The sequence below is a fragment of the Capricornis sumatraensis genome, chromosome 3, assembly GCF_032405125.1.
Source record: "Capricornis sumatraensis isolate serow.1 chromosome 3, serow.2, whole genome shotgun sequence".
In the NCBI taxonomy this organism is placed as follows: domain Eukaryota; kingdom Metazoa; phylum Chordata; class Mammalia; order Artiodactyla; family Bovidae; genus Capricornis; species Capricornis sumatraensis.
The window spans coordinates 5,179,931-5,198,429 of record NC_091071.1 but is presented as its reverse complement, the minus strand read 5'-3'; the positions used below and the strand labels follow the sequence as shown (position 1 = coordinate 5,198,429).

General features: G+C 56.0%; 2 protein-coding genes across 7 annotated transcripts; one reads left to right on the top strand and one right to left on the bottom strand.

The window, feature by feature from the left end:
- Positions 1–111: 111 nt before the first annotated feature.
- On the top strand, positions 112–11,940 carry PTCD1 (pentatricopeptide repeat domain 1). Its single transcript, XM_068969527.1, has 9 exons — positions 112–196; positions 1,146–1,626; positions 3,033–3,173; positions 4,389–4,607; positions 5,337–5,438; positions 6,164–6,862; positions 8,091–8,207; positions 8,800–8,982; positions 10,614–11,940. Exons 2-9 carry the CDS (start codon positions 1,168–1,170, stop codon positions 10,794–10,796), a joined length of 2,103 nt encoding a protein of 700 aa, XP_068825628.1. The 5' UTR covers positions 112–196; positions 1,146–1,167; the 3' UTR covers positions 10,797–11,940.
- Positions 11,244–18,493, bottom strand: BUD31 (BUD31 homolog). Of its 6 annotated transcripts, none has more exons than XM_068969533.1 (6): positions 18,033–18,491; positions 16,878–16,997; positions 16,395–16,516; positions 13,256–13,378; positions 12,872–13,038; positions 11,245–11,453 (listed from the first exon to the last, which is right to left on the bottom strand). In XM_068969533.1, the coding sequence occupies exons 3-6, from the start codon at positions 16,486–16,488 to the stop codon at positions 11,403–11,405; spliced, it is 435 nt and encodes a 144-aa protein (XP_068825634.1). In that variant the 5' UTR covers positions 16,489–16,516; positions 16,878–16,997; positions 18,033–18,491; the 3' UTR covers positions 11,245–11,402. The 6 variants fall into 6 exon arrangements, with proteins under 6 accessions (XP_068825637.1, XP_068825636.1, XP_068825635.1 ...); XM_068969530.1 differs by having other exon boundaries at positions 18,062–18,491; XM_068969531.1 differs by having other exon boundaries at positions 18,196–18,491.
- Positions 18,494–18,499: the final 6 nt, after the last annotated feature.

Sequence of the window (18,499 nt, the reverse complement as noted above, 5' to 3'; positions counted from 1 at the left end):
AACGCATACCCCTCCCCGTCGCTGACCTCAGTACGCGACCTGAAACCGCGCCGGGAGTTCGCGACGCCGAGCGCGCGTGCGCGAGACCGGCCAGGTCGCACTGGGAGAGCGCGTTGGGAACGCGGTGCGGCGTGGCGGGGTCGGGACTGGCCGTGACGCGAGGCGGGGCAGGGGTGGCGCGGGCTCGGGGGCCGAGGTGCGTGTTCACTGGGCCGGGCTCCTGGAGTGAGTTTCTCGTTTGACCCTCTCAGCCCGGGCGCCAAGCGAAGGCGGGCCAGAGGGGCTGCGAGGATCGCTGCAAGGGTCGGAGGTGGAGGCCGGTGGAGACAGGGCTCTGGTCGGCCTGAGGTTTCCCTGGAGGGTCTGGGGAGGGGTAGGTCCCCCGGAGGGAGGACGGCGGTAACGGGTCTCTGATTCAGGGATTATTAACTCCGGGCGGGTGGAAAAACTCGGAGAGGAAGAAATCACACCTTTATTGTCATAAGTGAAACTTAGCAACTTTTTCCTCACCTGACGTTGTCTGTGCCCAAAACGAAGTCGCGATTGCAAATAGGGATGAGTGTAAATGATGGAGATAAGAGTACCCACAACTGCTACAAACTCACTTACAGTCATCGCTGCTTCATCAGATCGATAGGACCTTGTTACTTACTTAATACTTGGGAAAGAAGACTCTATAGTAATAGAGCATGAGTTTGTTTTAAAAGCATTCTGGTAGCGATTTCAGTATCAGTGATTACAATTCTGTCTTTTGATTAATGTGTGTAAACCCATTACTTAATGTGGCTACTTGAAAATTTAAAGTTACATACAGGCTCGCTCTGTGTTTCTCTTGGAGCCTCACCAGGTGCAGAATGGTCCAGATCGGTAGTTTATTTGGTGCTCCCCATCCTGTGCCTGCACCCTGATGTCTTGAGATAGGATCGTTGCCATGGTGCTGTGTGGGTGATGTTATAGGTAACTGGTTTACAAACATGGAGACTGAGGCCAGAGCAGCGAGTGCTCAGGGACACAAAGATGGTTTGGTGGAGCTGCAATCTGAACCTAGGCTTTCTGACCTCAGGACTTCTGCTTGTACCACTTATCGTTCTTCTGTCTTTTGTGACAACGAAGTTGACTTTAATTATTTTGCTGACCTATGCCAGGCCCCGGAGGAGAACGCCAGAAATGGACTTCGTGAGGCTTGCTTGGCTCTTCTCCAGCCCCCGCCCCGTGAGACTGTCCATCCTGCACCACCTTGACCCTCTCAGAGCCAGGTGGGCTGGAGACAGGGCCGCAGGGTGGGTTCGGCCAGTGCCAGCAGCCTTCTCCAGCTCTCTCTCTCAGCTGCCCCTCGGCTCGCAGAGCCAGAAGAACACAGGCAGCCTCAGCTCTGACCCCAGCCAGCCCAGCCCCACGGCCACCCAGGAGGAAGGGGAGGAAGAGAGCTTTGGGACTCTCTCCAACAAATACTCCTCTCGGAGAATGTTCCACAAATCGACGGCGCAGCTGTATAACCTGCGGCTCAAGGAACAGAATACTGAAGAAGATGAGGAAGGGGAGCTGGAACCAAAACCATGGCGGGGCCCCAGAAACACCCCTTACTGGTACTTCTTTCAGTGCAAACGCCTGATCAGGGAAGGAAAGGTAAGGAAGCTCTGGACTCTGCTGCTCCTGACTCCTGCCTCCACGGCGCCACAGTCTTTTGTGAGGGGCCACCCTGCCGTCCTGGTGGGATGCTCAGGGCTCCTCTCCCCTCTTTGTCTTCATTCTCCCCAGTGCTGCCTCAGGCGACCCTCTAGCCGCCTGGCTTCGTGTGCCCCCTCCTCGATGCCATTCTCATCTTCCTGTTACCAACCCGGCTGTCCCACGGGCTCCCCATCTGTGTGTCCAGCTGCCTCCTCACCATCTCTGTTACAGTTAGCCTCAGTGGCCTGGAATTCTTGTTCCCAACCTCAATTTCTCTACACTTTCTTCATCTCAGTAATTGGTAACCCGGTTTTTCCATCTGTCCAGGCCAAATCCCTTCACCCCAAGTCTTCTTTCTCCCACCAACTCTGCCTTCAAAGTGTCTCCTATCCTAACTTCTCACAACCCTCCCCCTGAATGCCCAGGCCTAGCCTTCTGCTCCCCACCCCCCCACCCCCCTCTCACCTCTCCACCAGCAGCCATTATGACACTTGTCATTAGTCTCCCGGAGGCTCTCTCCTCCTCTTACCCCGACGTGGACTTAAACACGGAGCCGTGAGCAGAGAGCAGGTGGGCTTTCTCCTCCCTCTAGCACCCCCCATGTATTCAGTGACAGTGGGGGTGTTCATTTTCTTAGGTGTTGATAATGACATTCCATTTAGGCTTAAAAATCTCTTGGTGGTATATGTTGAAGCTTTTGTGAATGAAGTGATAAAATGTCTGGAATTTGCTTTAAAAAAAATTGAGTTGGAAGGAGGAGCGCTGGATATTGATGAATCAAGATTGGCCAAACATTAATAGTTGTTGTAATTACAGCTCTCTACTTGTGTGTATTTGAGATTTTCCGTAATGAAAAGTTGAGAAATAGAAGCCAGAGTCCTCGTTGATAGCATGTGAAGCCTGCAAAACCTGCCTCCTGTCCCGCTTGAGCCTCCCTCCCTGTCTGCCTGCACCTCCCCTCTTTACTCTCTCCCCTGCAGCCACCCCCCAGCTCCCAAGCACACTCCTGCTTCAGGACCTTTGGACCGGCTGTTCCCTCAGAGAGCCACCTGGCTCCTTCCCTCACCTCCTTCAGATCTTCGTTTACCTGGGCATTGCCCCTGTGCTCAGGGAGGTCCCCCACAGTCGTGGGGCCAAGAGCGCTCATAGGTGGTGGGAGTCTGGTGGGCTTTCCTTCCTGGCCACCACGCAGTCCTCTTGCAGTGGAGCACAGGGACCGGGAGGCTGGTGGCAGAGGCCCAGGGTGCGTGTTTGGCTCCTGGGCCGGCCTGGGCTTGAGCTCAGGGAGGGTCGCTTAGCCTCGGTCTCTCTCCCTCTGCTGAGCCCGCTTCCCTGTGTCCTCCCTTCCCCGACCCCTTCCGCAGCTGGCTGAGGCCCTGGACCTGTTTGAGAGGCAGATGCTGAAGGAGGAGCGCCTGCAGCCCCTCGAGTGCAACTACACGGTGTTGATCGGGGGCTGCGGGCGGGCTGGCTACCTGAAGAAGGCCTTCAGGCTCTACAACGACGTGAGCATGGGGCAGGGGGCGGCAGGCCAGGCGCCCTAGAACTCGGGCTTTGGGCCCCAGAAGAGTTGGGTGCAGGTCCTGAATGTGTTCCCTGCTAGTGCATTACCCTGGGTGGACAGTCTCACCTCTCCAGCCTGTTTTGTGGTCTTATCACAGCTGACATCACCTGGGGCAGAGTGCTTTATCCACCACGAAGGTGCCCTTTCCAGCTGCTTTTCATTGAGTGTTCTCCACATCTTTATTATTGGTGGTTACCTATTTGCCTGTCGTGTGTCTGCCCTCTAGAGAGTAAGCTCAGTGAAGACAGGCCTTGCCTGTCCTGGTAACCCCAGTGGCCAGTACCTGGCCTGTACTAAGTCCTTAGTACACGTCTGTGGAATTTGTGAACATACACAGAGCGTCCCCCCATCCTCGAAGCTGGGATCACTGTCTTCGTTTCTCCAGTGAGGACACTGAGGCCTGGAGAGATGACGTGCTGTGTCTGACGTTACCTGTCTCGAGTGCTGATTTGGAGTTGAGCCCAGCCACGGCCTGAGAGCAGGGCTCAATGCGCTCTGCAGCAGCTGCTTGCCGCCCTTGGTCAGGTGGCCCTTCTCTGGGAAATAACGAGCACTTGGCTTTACCAGGAGCTTCTCAAGCTCCGTCACCAGGAGGGCTTGCTAAGTAGTGTCAGCCGGGCAGGAGGAGGGCTGGGGAGGCCTGAGATGTGCTGCAGGGCCGTGCTCCCAGCTGCCGCTCCAGGGGCCACTCTCCCAAGACAGTCTCCTTGGTAACAACCTTCCAGTGTGAGCATATCACTCCTGTTTTTCCAGTGACAAGCTGATTGCCCACGACCCCTCAGTTACTAAACATTGGAGCTGGGGTTTGATTACCCCTCCTGCCCTTTCTCAGATCAGATCTGTCCCACAGATCTTAACAGTCAGGGCAGCCTGGGCGGCCAGAGGGCAGGAGCGTCAGGAAGACCCTGCCGTGAGAGCACTTCAGGCCTAGGGTGGGCTGCTGAGTACCTTGGGGAGGATGCTTTCTTGTTTGGTGCCTCTGGCAAGCAAGGACAGCTCTCAGGGCCCCTCAGGTTGAGTCAGGGGTTTGGAGAGCCCAACTCTGTGTGTTGGTCGGCTCTGCCTTTTAGCAGAGTCCTCTCTAGCCTCCTATCCCCATGTCCCATGCGTCCAGCTGATCCCAGAGCCACCTCCAAGTTTCTCCCTTTCTCCGCAGATGAAGAAGCGGGACCTGGAGCCCTCAGACGCCACCTACACAGCCCTGTTCAACGTGTGCGCTGAGTCTCCTTGGAAGGACTCCGCACTGCAGCGCGCCTTGAAGCTACGGCAGCAGCTTCAGGCCAGAAACTTCCAGCTCAACTTGAAAACGTACCACGCCCTGCTAAAGATGGCCGCCCTGTGCGCGGACCTCAGGATGTGCCTGGATGTGTTTAAGGTGGGGCCATCCCTTCCTTCCTGCTCCTCACTCAGAGTGAGTCCTGTGAGGCCGGGCTGAGGATGTGCCCTCTGTGTTCCTCGCGTGGGAAGGTTCAAGTGCCAATGAGACAGGCCCCCTGTCAGCCTCTGGGGCTCACCGAGGCGGGCCTGTGGTCAGAGCCCTGGGTGGGACAGGGAAGCCCCCGCCCTGTGACGGAGGGGGTCGTGTGTGCTGCCGTGTTCTGCTGAGGGCGCTCGCTGGTGAGATGAACAGCGCTGAAGAGGAATCGGTGCCCGCTGGGGCAGCATTCCAAAGATCTCACGAGGCAAGTCCTGTGGCCCCCGCTTCACCAATGAGGAAACTGAGATGGGCGCCTAATGCTTCCCACATGCCCAGCAGGCCAGCGGCGAAGCTGGGACGTGAAGCCAGCTCTGGGCAGTTCCAAAGCTTCGTGTGCACGGGCTAAGAGTGGCTACTGGGCGGATCTTCGTGGAGGGGCCGCACAGGAGTGACAGGAGCAGAGCCAGGAAGAGAGGCCTGGGAAGGCAGGCGTGAGGGCCCCGGGGAGCTCTGCTCCGCGGCTGGTGCGGAGCCGGCCCACGCCGGATTCGGGCCCTACTGCTCAGGACACGCAGCCCTGGGCCTGCCGTGGCGTGTCTGTTGGGCCTGAGCCAGACCCAGTGGGCCTGAGTCTGGGCCTCGGCTCTCCTCAGAGTCCCAGCAGGGCTGCTTCGTTCCTTCCCCTAGGAGATCATCCAGAAAGGGCACGTGGTCACAGAGGAGACCTTCAGTTACCTGCTCATGGGCTGCATCCAGGACAAGAAGACTGGCTTCCGGTACGCCCTGCAGGTCCGTCTGCTCTGCTTCCTGTCACTCGCTGCCCTGCTCGCTCCCCCTCCAGGTGCCTGTGCTGGGGGCAAATGATTCTGGGTGCACTTCTTGAGCACCTGGTCCTGCCCCGTGCTGGGTGGTTTTATATTGGTGACCTTTTGGCTTTCCCAGAGCACACTGTTCCCCAAGTTTTACAGATGGGCACACAGCAGGCACTCAGAAAGTGCAGCTGAAGCCAACCCTTAAGTTGGCCTCGACTCTTCCAGAACCTGGCCTCTCTGGCCGTTCCTCCTCTGGGAGTAGGGAGAAGGGCTGGGAGAAGCAGAGGGGTGGAAATGCGACACAGTTTGGGGTGAACCAGGAAGGGAGGTGGGCTCGTGATCTACCTGCCTTCGCAGGAGACATGGATGTGATCCCTGGGTGGGGAAGATCCCCTGGAGGAGGGAATGACTGTTCACTCCAGTATTCTTGCCTGGAGCATCCCATAGACAGAGGAGCCTTGCGGGCTACAGTCCATGGGGTTGCAAAGAGTGAGACGCGACTGAGCGACTAACACATACGTAGGAGGGGAGGAGGGTGCCTGCGTGGGGTCCTGGGGCTCCCAGGTTCCTGGGTCCTCATTCGCCCAGAGCCTGGAGTCTTTATCATGCCCCATTTGCCCACTGGTGGCTGCCCCGATGCCTGCTCTGCTGAAGGCTCTTCGGAGAGGGGGCTGGCGGCTGAAGTCTGCCTCTCCTCGGCAGGTGTGGAGGCAGATGCTGAGTCTGGGGCTCCAGCCAAGCCAGCACGGCTACAACCTGCTGTTGGGGGCAGCTCGGGACTGCGGGCTGGGGGACCCGGCAGTGGCCTCAGCAGTGCTCCTGAGGCCCAGGGAGGAGACAGCCCTGCTCCAGCCCCCGGCTAGGGGGCAGCAGGCCAGGAGGAGAGCCCAGGTCGGGGCGGACCGCACCCTGTCAGCCAAGCTGCACATGGAGGCTCTGGAGAGGCAGCTGTTTCTGGAACCTTCTCAGGCACTTGAGGGGCCTCAGGAGGCCAGAGCCCCCGAGCAGGCCCAGTCTGGGTTGGAGACCAAGGCGGAGCCTGATCGCATGGTGGGCCTCACCTCTGTGGCCCCAGAGCTGCCTCCCTGGGGGCTGGAGGTCAACCTCCTGACCCCGGGGGCGGCCCCTTTGGCTGTGGTCTCCTTTGGGACCGTGAGCACCCCCGCTGACAGACTAGCCTTGATGGGGGGCCTGGAGGGCTTCCTCGGCAATATGGCGAAGCATGGGCTTAGCCCTGACATCAAAACCCTCACGCTGCTGGCGGAGGTGGTGGAGCCAGGGAGCCCCGCAGAGTCCTCGCTGCTGAGCATCCTGGACGCGCACGGGGTGGAGGCCGACCTGACCTTCTTCAACACGTTGATGAGGAAGAAGAGCAAGCTGGGCGACCTGGAGGGGGCAAAGGTGAGGGGCTTGGGGGAGAAGGCACAGGGCTCCCTCCTCCTTCCTCCCTGGACTCTCCTGCAGGCGTGTCAGTCATTCCCGCCACAGGTGGGCAGAGTGCCCAGAGCCCCTGTTCCAGGTCTGGGTGACAACTGGGAATTGAGTGGTGGACCAGCCATACCCCCAGCCCTCCCAGGGGGGCTCCCAGTGATGGGGGCAGACCCCAAACAAGTCCTCACACTGACGCAGCATTTGGGGACACGTGGCCTGAGAGGCTGGTGGTTCCTGAGGTCCCCACCCTTCAGCCCCCACACCCCTCCCCCCTGCCAGCCTCAATGACATCGCCCACCGTCACACTCACTTTGCTTGATGCCGTCCTGAGTTTTACATCATCTGTGTCTCCACTGACCACAGCAGGAAGCTCTGCCGCCCATGGCTTTACCCGTTTCACACACGAGGACACCAGGGTCCTCACGGGATTTTGTCCATTCATACGTGTTTCTGTGTGCTGCCCTTCTTGCCAGAAGCTCTGATCTGGGCTCTTACGAGCATCAAAGATGACAGAGCAGCCTCTGTTTTCAGGCCCTCTGTGCCAATCACAGCTTTCTCTCGAGCCCCTCCCTGGACCCGCCCTGACCCAGCCGGCCTGAGCAGGCATCCTCTTCCTCTCCTCTCACCCGGGGCTCCCTCGGCCTGCACTGCACACGCTGTTGTCGGCTTTGTTTCCGGCCCTGGACTACAAGACTGCCATCCCCTGAGGCCCCTGGTGCTTGATCCACCTCCAAGTCCTGAGCACAGGGTGGATGGTGGCTTGTCGAGGAGCAGGAGGGGCAGGAACATGGAAGATCCAGAGGAGAGATGGCCTGTTGGGGACTGGCAGGCAGAGGGTGTCCTCACAGAGCAGCTGAATCCAGGGAGCCAGGCAGTGAGGTGCTGGGCAGGACCCCCGGCCTCGAGTGCTGGGCCGAGGCCGGCGCCCAGGGTGGCCAGCAGGGGGAGCCGTGAGGCCTCGGAGAAGAGCCGTGAGGCCTCGGAGAAGAGCCGTGAGGCCTCGGAGAAGAGCCGTGAGGCCTCGGAGAAGAGCCGTGAGGCCTCGGAGAAGAGCCGTGAGGCCTCGGAGAAGAGCCGTGAGGCCTCGGAGAAGAGCCGTGCCCTGGCATCTCCAGCGTCTAGCCGCGGGCTGCAGCAGAGAAGGCTCTGGCTGTGCTGGTGGCTACAGTTCACGGTGACACTGCCTCTGCTCCCACAGGCCCTGCTGCCCGTCCTGGCGAAGAGGGGCGTTGTCCCCAACCTGCAGACGTTCTGCAGCCTGGCCATCGGGTGTCGCAGGCCAGATGACGGCCTGCAGCTGCTCTCGGACATGAGGGTGAGTGGGCCGCGCCCGCGCAGGCCCCGGGGGTGGGGGCCTCCCGAATCCCCCAGGCCTCTGTCCTCAGGGTAAGCGGGGAGAGTGAGCTTCAAGTGAAAAGGGTGATTAGTCCAGTTTGGGCGAAAGGAGACCCTGGTGAGGGGCCGCAGGCATGGACACTGAGCCTGGGGTGCTCTCACTGAGGTGTGGCCATGGGGTGAGATTGAGGAGAGCGGATGGCTCTTGGCCCCAACCCTCTAGGGGCATGGAGGCCATGATGGAGCAGGGAGGGCCAGAATTTTCTGGGGACAGGTGTGCGGTGAAGCCCCAGGAGGCATCTCCTGCCCATGGTTTACTGCCTGAGTGCGCTGATCTCAGAACAACCCTCTGCTCTGTCTCCAAGTTCTTCAGGGCTGAGAGGGCAGGGCCTCCAGCTCCTTGGGATGGAGCATGTGGAGCATGTTGCTGCTGCGAGGTCCTGCCTGCCCTTCTCGCCCCTGGGGGCTGGTCTGCAGAGCAGGCCCGGGCAGCAGGGTGGCTCCCCAAGTATGAGGTGCCCCACGGGGCCACACTCTCCCAGCCACCACCATCCTCTCGCTGAATGTTCCAGGAATCCCAGATGAGCCCCAACGCCCATATCTACAGCACCCTCATCAACGCGGCCATCAAGAAGCTGGACTACGCCTATCTCATCGACATCCTGAAGGACATGAGGCAGAACAGAGTCCCCGTGAATGAAGTGGTCATCCGCCAGCTGGAGTTCGCAGCCCAGTACCCACCCAGCTTTGACCGGGTGAGCGCACCCGGCTCTGACGTGCCCATCGTCTCCCTAGCCGGCATCACCCTCACGCCCGCCCGGCCCCCATGCTGACCTCCTGGGATTGGCATCCTCTCGCTTTAAACTGTCCGTGGCTTCCCTTGGGGAGGATCCCATACTCCTCAGACCATAGCTGGCCGGTCCTTGTCCACGTGACTCATCTTCCGTTAGGCCACTCTCCCCTTGGCACCCTGTCAGCCCCCGGCCTGTGGTCACTTCTAGATAACACCAGCCTCTTCCATGCCTCAGGGTTCTCATCTTCCCAGCAGGCTCCCCTGCTTTTCACGTTTCTGCTTCCTTCTCCTGTTGGTCCCAGCTCGGGTGGCTCTTCCTCAGCAGGGCCCTGCTGGCCACCTCCTTACATCACGGCTCCTCTTCATCCTGTTTCACGGCCCATACCCACACGTATTCACGTGTACTCGTGTGTGACCCTCACTTTAAGGAGTGAACACCCTTAGAGGAGGGACTGTCTGTCTTGCTCACCGGGGTCCCGGGTCGCTGCCCGTCGTCGGGTGCCCAGCACAGACTGTTCATTGAGTGAATGGGGATGGCAGGAGGGTGGTGACAGAATGTTCTGTAGCAGCCACTTGTCTCCTTGCTGTTCCGAAGGTGTCAGGCTCTGGGGTTCTGGTTTTGAGGCCTACTGCGTCAGGCTCTGTGGCCTGATGGGTAGGGAGCAAGTCAGCCAGGACATACCAAGCCATGGGGCTGGGGTCAGGGACGGCTGTGCAGGGAGGACGCTGAGTGCCATTGAAAAGAAGGCTTAGTAAGAGTTAGTGTGACGGCCGTGGAGAGTGTACCGGGCAGAAAGTGGGGCTGGGCATTTCTGACCGTCTGATGGTTTGTTTTGTTGAGTCCTCAGAGTTCTTTACATACTCCATAGACTAGGCTTTTGTGGGTTCCATATTGCAAGTGTCTTCTAGTCCTTCCATATTGCAAAGTCCTCCATGGAGGACCCACTAGGGGTCTTCTCAGGTTCAGCCAAGAGTCACCAATCACCACAGGCCCAAACCTTATTGTATTCACTCATACGTTCACACTCGTTCATGATGGGGAGCTTGTCTGTTGTCAGATTTTTGCTGCACAAACTTCCAGGCTCTATCAGATACACGCTCACAATTGCTCAACCTTTTGAGTCAACTCGTTTATCATCATGTGGTAGCAGTGCTTATTTCACGCATCTTTGTCTTTTTATCTGTGTGCTCCTCTGTCAGCTTTCTCTTGGTATCTGCCTGGCACGTCTCGTTTCCTTTTCTTTGTCCCACCTCGTGAGGCCCTTGCAGCAGTGCAGAGGTGACAGTCGGGAGGGCGGCAGTGCCTGTACCAAGCAGGAGGTGCTCAGCAGCGGGGGCAGGGCAGTGGCACCCAGCGAGTCTAGCTTTGTGGGGCTGGGGTTCCATCCCTGGCTAGAGGGGCTCTGCAGCACAGACTATAGAAGTCTCCACTCCGTGTTGAGCAGCTTCTCTGCCCTTTTCCTTTTGACCAACTGGAAGCAGGAACAGTTTCCCTGAGGCCTGAGCCACCTGCTGCGGTTTGGGGTCCGCTGTAGGTAGCAGGCGGAGGGTCTCATTGTGGCCCGTCTGAACGCCATGCTTTTCCAATTACAGTACAAGGGGAAAAACACCTACTTGGAGAAGATTGATGGCTTCCGGGCTTATTACAAGCAGTGGCTGAAAGGGATGCCAGCGGAGGAAACTCCCCACCCGTGGCAGAAGTTCCAGACGAAACCAAAAGGAGACCAGGACACCATCACCGAGGCTGATATGGACAAAGGCCCTGGGGGCAGGTGAGGAGGAGGTCCTAGGGGACCCCCAGCAGAAATGGAACAAAGTGCACAGCCTTCATGGGGCTCTGTGGGAACCCCAAGAGTCTCCTTCACATGAAAGACACTGAACATGCCGGGGCAGCTCCAAGCACGAGGGAAAGTCCAGGATCAGAGTTTCAACTTAGGCATCAGTCTGAGGACGAATGCTGGCCCAGGTGCCCAACAAGTTCGTGGCAAGTGCCAGAGCAGTGTGGGCCACCCTGGTCCATCATCTCAGGCCATCCCCATCTGAGGGTGACGACGAAGAGGGTGAGTTCGCTCCAGGTCACAGCACGGATGAGGAGGAGTCGGGATTGAGTCCTAAGGGTGACTAGTCTCCGGGGCCTGGTGCTGTCCCCCTGGATGCCAGATCGCCGGCTCTAAGAATGGACGCAAAGCCCTAAAGCTTTAGTTTTTTTTATTTCTACAAATCACAGCTGATGAACACCAAAACCTTCCCACAGAGAGACCATGCTCCTAGTCGGGCCTGGGGACCGCTCTGAGGAAGAGCTGTTCCCAGGAAAGGGTGGTGCGACGGGCGGAGTCCTGTGCGGCCCAGAGTCTGGGGTGGGTGGAGGTCGGGGCCTGATGCTCAGCCAGAGCAGCCCCGGCAGCCACAGTGCGTGCACTCGATGATCCGGCCCTGCAGACAGAGGACCCCTGAGGCCCCACACCCACACGCGGGAGCCCCCCCAAGGGAAGCGTGGCCACGGACACCCACTCCCCACAGACCCTGCAGACAGGACCCAAGACCCTGCACCCACATGCAGGAACCCCTAGAAGGAGGCGTGGCCACGGGACAGCCACTCCCCACGGACCCTCCTCAGAAACCCTGCTTGATGGTGTGGGTTGGGAAAAATTCGGCTCCCTTGTGACGATGGGAACAGCTGCTGTTGACAGTTACATCTCTATGAGGATTTAACTTAAACAAATTCAGTGTACATACTTGCTCCCAAAAAGAAAAAAATATCTCTGAGTGATCCCTGTTATTCTGTGGAGCAAGCATGACACACGCTTCAGTGAGCTGGAGGCAACCGGCTGCTGCTCTCGGGGCTCAGTGCCAGGGGCATCACGGTCTCCTCTGGGCTGGGGAACTTTCTAGTAGGGGTGTGGCGAGAACAGGGTGTCCTTGAATCCGTATGGCGGCAGGACAGTTGTACCCTGGGCCAGGTGTGTGGTCTAGTGCCCGGCCAAGGGCCTGCCCAGTACAGAAAAGGGGTTTCTTCCCCGTTTCCCTCTTTTTTGGAGAAGCAAAACTGGTCTAAGGAGACAGGATCCAGTGGTGACACGCAACTAATCTGTTCTGGGCAGCGCGCCACGGGACTCCTGTGGCTCTGCGCAACCCCCCCCCCCCCCCCCCCCCGCCCCGACCTGCAGAGCCTCCTCGGAAGGCAGCCTGTGCTCGCCCTCCACTGCTCCGCACGCCCATCCTGAGCTTCCAGAGGACTCGGGGACAGACCTGCCTGCTGAGCTGAAGCCCATGGGCCAGAGCCGAGGCTCTCCACAGAAGCTAACCAGTGCTGCAGCCTGAAAGGACCGTGAGAAAGAGGGCATCTGGCCTGACCTCACTCGCGGGCAGCTGAGGGGCTGTACTCGCAGGCCGCTAACGGCCCAGTGACCCTCCTCTGTGCCTCCTGCCGCTCCCCTTGAGGGGCGCCTGTGCACGGAGCTCACCACTGCATGCCCAGCACCGTTCCCTAGCCGCCCGGAGAGTTCTGGCGCAAAATGCAGTTGAGGCTCAAGTTGAAGTGTCAGCGGGAGCAACAGGAGGCCGGGGAAAAAAGAGGGATGAACCCCTGCCGCCTGGCCCACCCTCCCCTGGCTTAGCCCTCCCAGCCACGCTGGGGTGGGGGTCATCACCCGCATTTCCGGTGTGAGGATAGGAACCAGTAACTTGCCTGGCACAGATCCCTGACAAGAGGGGCTCCCTCCCACGGGGAGGGCCAGCAGAACACCCAGCCACAGGACAGACCATAAAACCCGCTGTGATCAGCTAGGTCAGCTAAACTGCTTATGCTAGCATCATGCTCAACCATCAGACAGGAGAGGGGGTGGCCTTACCACTTCCAGCTTGCTTTTGGGGACCCGGCAGATGCAGTTTGTCCCAAAATTGGTGTCCCGAGTCTGAATGCACCGCAGGCAGCACAGGTTCTCGTACCCCTGCTTTTTCCATTTTGCAATCAGGTTTTTATCTGCATAGCCTTCTTTAATACAGTACTCATACAGTTCTGCAAAGACAGGGAAAGGCCATCAGACCACAGTGTAACAAAGCTCTCCGGCCTGCAGCCCATCACTGCCGACGTTGAGAAAAAGTGTTTAGTCAACACTGGCCCCCTTTTGTTTTATGGAAACAGGAAACATCATTATACTTGCTGAGGTTTCAAGAATTACTTAAACTGGACGCCACTCAAGCTGGAAAGGCCAAGAGAACATTTGGCCAGTTACCTCTGCTTATGGCTTTCCGCTTGTAGAAGAGGTCAAAGATGTAGCGGGTTTTCTGGTGATGGATCCTGAAGATGGGCCACAGAGATTCCACTTTCCTCTTTCCTTCGTGAGGTTCTGTCTCAGCTGCGGAGAAAACATGGGTGTTTGCTTTGTTTTGGAGACAAGAGTTAGTCTGCACAGGATATAGTATTATTGTAATATCACCGGGGATTTATAACTCAGCTCAACAAACAGGATTCCGTGATCTAAGCCAAAGGCAGGTATGAGGATTCGGCAACACCGCATGTCTGCTGTGGGTGAGAGCATGCTCCGGGTACCCAGTGTACAGCAATGAACAAGAAAGACCACAGAGCCAAGCTCGGGAGGAGGAGGCAGACCAGGCCCTGGTGGTGCAGGTAACGGCCACCGAGAAGAAGGAAACACGGACGGGGGCAGTGAGTCTAGTGTGGGAAGCCACGTGGCCGGGGGGGGTGACAGGGAGGTGGCGGCGGGGAGCACAGAGCGCCTCAGGCCTGGCTGTCCTGGAATCGGAACCTTCCCACGCTTTGGTGGTGGTGTTTAGTTGCTCAGTCATGTCAAACTCTGTGACCCCATGGACTGTAGCCCACCAAGCTCCTCTGTCCATGGGATTCTCCAGGCAAGAATACTGGAGTGGGTTGCCATGGACTCCTCCAAGAGATCTTCCCGACCCAGGGGTGGAACCCACATCTCCTGCATTGCAGGCAGATTCTTTACCATTGAGCCACCAGAGAAGCTCCTGTGCTTGGAATCATCTCTTAAGGTTTTAATAATTCTCTTTGGACCTGTTTTCACAAGGTCGTGTGAACATTCTTGGATATCATTTTGGACAGGTCCACACACACAGTGGAAGGCAGCCTGCAGTGGGCAACGTGGAGTCCTGCCCCTGGGAAGGTATAAAAAGAGGCCAGGGGTAGGGACCTCGTGGCTCAGGGTAGACTCAGGTTTCTGCCTCTTAGTTAATGCCCCAAATGGCCTACTAACTCCAGAACCTGAGCAACAGTTCTTTTATATTAAAGTACCACTCTTAAAAAGTCTAAATACATGTTCATTATTCAAGTACTGATTATGCTTGACTTTCAACTAGTTTAAAGTACTTGTAAAAGCAAAGTCATTTACAAGTCCTGGTTACAGTCCACAGAGATAGTGCCTATATTTCTCAGTCACCCATAAAACCCCCACCACACCCCTCTCTGTTCCTCAGTCCCTATAATCAGGCTCTTTTTGTCTAGGGACTTCTAGGGTAATAGTGGCTGTACAAAAACTTAAGTAGTAAGCTAGTACAAAGAGCTGGGCAGTTGTGCTGAGCTAGTAAATACCAGGGACAAACTAAAAGAGAAAACAGCAACTTTGCTTTCTAAGATAACAGTGCCAACTGCTTCAATAAGTGTGAGTTGTAACAACTCACATCAGAAAGACAGGCCTGCAGTGCCACTGGCTTTGGTCCTCTGTGGCCTCAGAGTGTGGCTGCAAATCCCAGAGGCAAAACTTGAGTTGAAGGCAACAAACTGGAGGCTGGCAGCCCCTGCTGGCCTGGAGGCAGGCTTTGGTTCCCCCACAGATGCTTTTTTATAGGTTTGAATGTTAAACTGGAAGAATTCACATAGAAAACCTGGATTTCTGGCTCATCTTGGGGGGAAAAAAAGCAAATCTGGAAAAGCTGAGGCTGCATCTGACATGGCAGAAAGGGCCTGGGTGGGGAGCAGCTTCTGCCCACCCCAGAGCTTGCTGCTGTCCCCAACACTGAATCAGCTCTGCTACCACCTGCCAGCCACTCTTTTTCTTTATAGTGGAAGTGAAAGCAACAGAAAACTGGGGCTTAAAACCTGCATATCAAAAATGGGAAAGCCGAGAAGAACTAAATGGTTAAAAAAGAACACTTTTGACAGTAAAGAACATCTTATCTATCTAAATGCTCTCCCTTCAAGAAGTCATCCCTTAAAAAGAGGTTTATTTCCAAGGACTCACAAAGTATCTCTTCTATTACAGCAATCTCTTTAAATTCCTTTATGTTGAATAAAGATCTGTTCGGAGAAAAAAATCAGCCCCAAATGACCTTGATTATTGCAAGTTCTGGGTATTTAATAGAAGTTACCAGATATACTCAGCTTCCAAAAAAGGAAGCAAAGTTAACATCCACTTACTAATTATTGCTGAAAGGATAACTTCAGAATAACAAGGGTTAATTACCAAAAACCTTTAAGGAAAAAAAAGTTTGCTTTAAAAAGCAATTCAGTAAGTAGTTAACACTGTGATAGGGCCAACAGGAGAAGAGGATGGTGGAGGATGAGACGGTTGGATGGCATCACCGACTCAACGGACATGAATTTGAGCAAACTCCGGGAGATAGTGAAGCCCAGCGTGCTGCAGTCCATGGGGTCACAAAGAGTAGGACACTACTTAGGGACTGAGCAACAACAGGGCCAACAACGCTTGTGGCTTCAGGTTAAACTTCCCCAAACTGCACACCACACTGCTACACAGAGTGCAGGACCACCTAACACGGGGGAAGGGAAGACTGTGCACTCCGGACAACTGGCAGAGGACGCAGAGCAAAGCGCGTGAAGACAGACCCACAGCAAAGGCCAAACACACACACTTCAGAAAATCCGGAGTGAAAAAGAACAGGGTTTTCCAAGTAAATATAGTTTGTCTGATTTTAAATATACTTCTACCAGTGAATAATTCTAAGTAGGCTATTTGATCTATACTCCCTAAGGGTCTTATATACGCAAAAACATTTTTGAGGACCTTCTCATTTGTATTATCTTACTTTCTGGCATATATGGTATTCCTATCAGTTATTCCCTGGTGGCTCAGACGGTAAAGCGTCTGTCTACAATGCGGGAGACCTGGGTTCAATCCCTGGGTTGGGAAGATCCCCTGGAGAAGGAAATGGCAATCCACTCCAGTACTATTGCCTGGAAAATCCCACGGACAGAGGAGCCTGGTAGGCTACAGTCCATGGGGTTGCCAAGAGTCGGACACGACTGAGCAACTTCACTTATCAGTTAAAAAGCAAACAAAACATGTCAGTGTCAGGCGGCCTCGGTGGTGCAGCCTGTCTCTTCCCATTTATCCTTGGGACACAGCCCACCGAGACAGGAACTCCCCAACTCACCTTCTCTCATTTTTTGATCTAATTCATCCAGTGTTGGCTCGATCAACTCCCAACCATCTGGGGGAGCTTTCCGGCTTCTTTTGACTTTAGGCATTTTTTCCCAGAGGATAGTCTGCAAAAATCTGTGGGGAAAAAAAATTAAAATGAATTGGCTTCTGAGCCTCAGGATCCCCAGAGGACTTCACAAGCCACAACTCTGGTGCACGTTCATATCTGTAGGTCTGTTTCCTCATCTGTGTAACGGGGAGAATCTACTTACGGAGCCATGTGGGGCCTGATTATATGTAACGTGCCTGGTATTTAAGGTGTGCTTAGTAGAGTTTTGCTATTATCATACGAAGAATAAGACACACACTGTCCCTGAGAAGGTGATATTCTAGCAAGGAAATGCAAAGTGGAAAGGGAAGTACAACACACTGTGAGGGAGACTGATTGGGAGAGCAAAGCTGAGCGTTTAAAAAGGAAAGAGTGAAACCAAAGTACCTTAGGGTCTGTTTCCCAAGAGTAATAGAAAGATCTCAGGTCTCTTCAGTTACAGGCTCGGATTCTTGTCCAGCTATGACTTTGGAGAGGTCACATTCCCTTTCTGGCCCTCAATCTTGTCTATAAAGTGAGGACAGTGTATTAACTGGATTGCCAAGGTCTCTTTTAAACCCAACAAACATACTATAAAAAGGAAGTCATGTAAACCCCAAAGAAAAGACCAGCCCAGATCTACATAGCAAGTCATTTTTCAAACCGCAAGGCATTTCGTAGCCAGCAAAGAGAACTCAGGGTGGGACTTCCCTGGTGGTCCAGTTGCTAAGACTCTGAGCTCCCAACGCAGGGGGCCTGGGTCCCATCCCTGGTCAGGGAACTAGTTCCCACATGCTGCAATTAAGAGTTTGCATGCCTCAACGAAGAGCCGGTGCAGTCAAATAAATATTTTCAGAATATTTTTAAAAATACACTAAAAGAGAACTCATGTTAATTATCTTTAAGCAGAGCAGACTCCTTTCCCACGTTCATTCAGTTCCTCCCTCCTGATATGTTTACGAAGCCCCGCCCTCTTCGCCGCATCAAGTGAATTCTCAGCAACAACCTTACAGAAGATCAAACTCAGGGTCGCACAGAGCTGGGAACCGGCAGAGTTTGACTCATCGGGGGCTCCTGACTCCCAAATCTGTCTTTACACTTGTCTCCCCTGCTCTGAAGCTAGAGACGAATGGAATCTGGTCCCTGTCTCAAGGAGCACGGGCTGGGTGGACAAAGACAAGGGAATGACCACTCTGCTAACTAAGACCCACGGAGAGTTGAGGGCCTGGCCCCGCTTGGGAGTCGGTGGAGGCCTCCCATGGGAGGTAACAGCTAAGAAGCAACCTGGTCAGGAAGAAAGAGATGTGGGGCGGTGTTAGAAAGGTGGTAGCGCTCGGGAGGGGCGGAGAGCCGAAAGGCGTTCGGAAGAAGCTGAGTGAAGACGGCTACAACCCGGGTTGTAAAAAGGCTCATGGAGACTACGGCATCTGAACCGGGATTACAAGGAAAAGCAATATTTAGACAACAAACATTCTAGGCGAGGGGGCAATGAGCGAAAAATAAGGGCGGGGAAGCCTAGAAGCAAGGGAACCCCCAAATTTCCCATGCCCTCCGCGGACCCACCAAGACGCCGCCTAGTCTCGGGAACTCACTTCGACCTTCGGGTCCAGAGGCCCGAACCTGTCCCAGTTCGGGTGTTCAGATCGCCTTCTGGGGCAACGCAGACGTCCGACCCCTGGCCCCCAGCCGTTACCAAGGTCCTAGAGAAGAGAAGGGAAACACTCACTAGGCCCTCCGTCGCGACGCAACGTCCCTTCCGTATCCACCGCCTCAGCTTCCCCAAGTATCTCTTCACGATGAGGTCCTCGCGGAGCCCCGCCCCACGGAGCGCGGCGATTGCGTTACCCTAGGTGTCCGCAGCCCTGCCTGCGTACAATTCCGGCGCCGCGGTCTCCTTTCGTCCGCACTGCCCGGCGGGGTGGGCTAGCAGGCTCACGCGCCTCCCACGGCGGGGTTGGGAGGGGCCCTGTTGCCCAGCAGCGCGCGGGCGAGCCTGGGCTCAGGCGGTGCGTGGGACCGCCCGGCCTCCC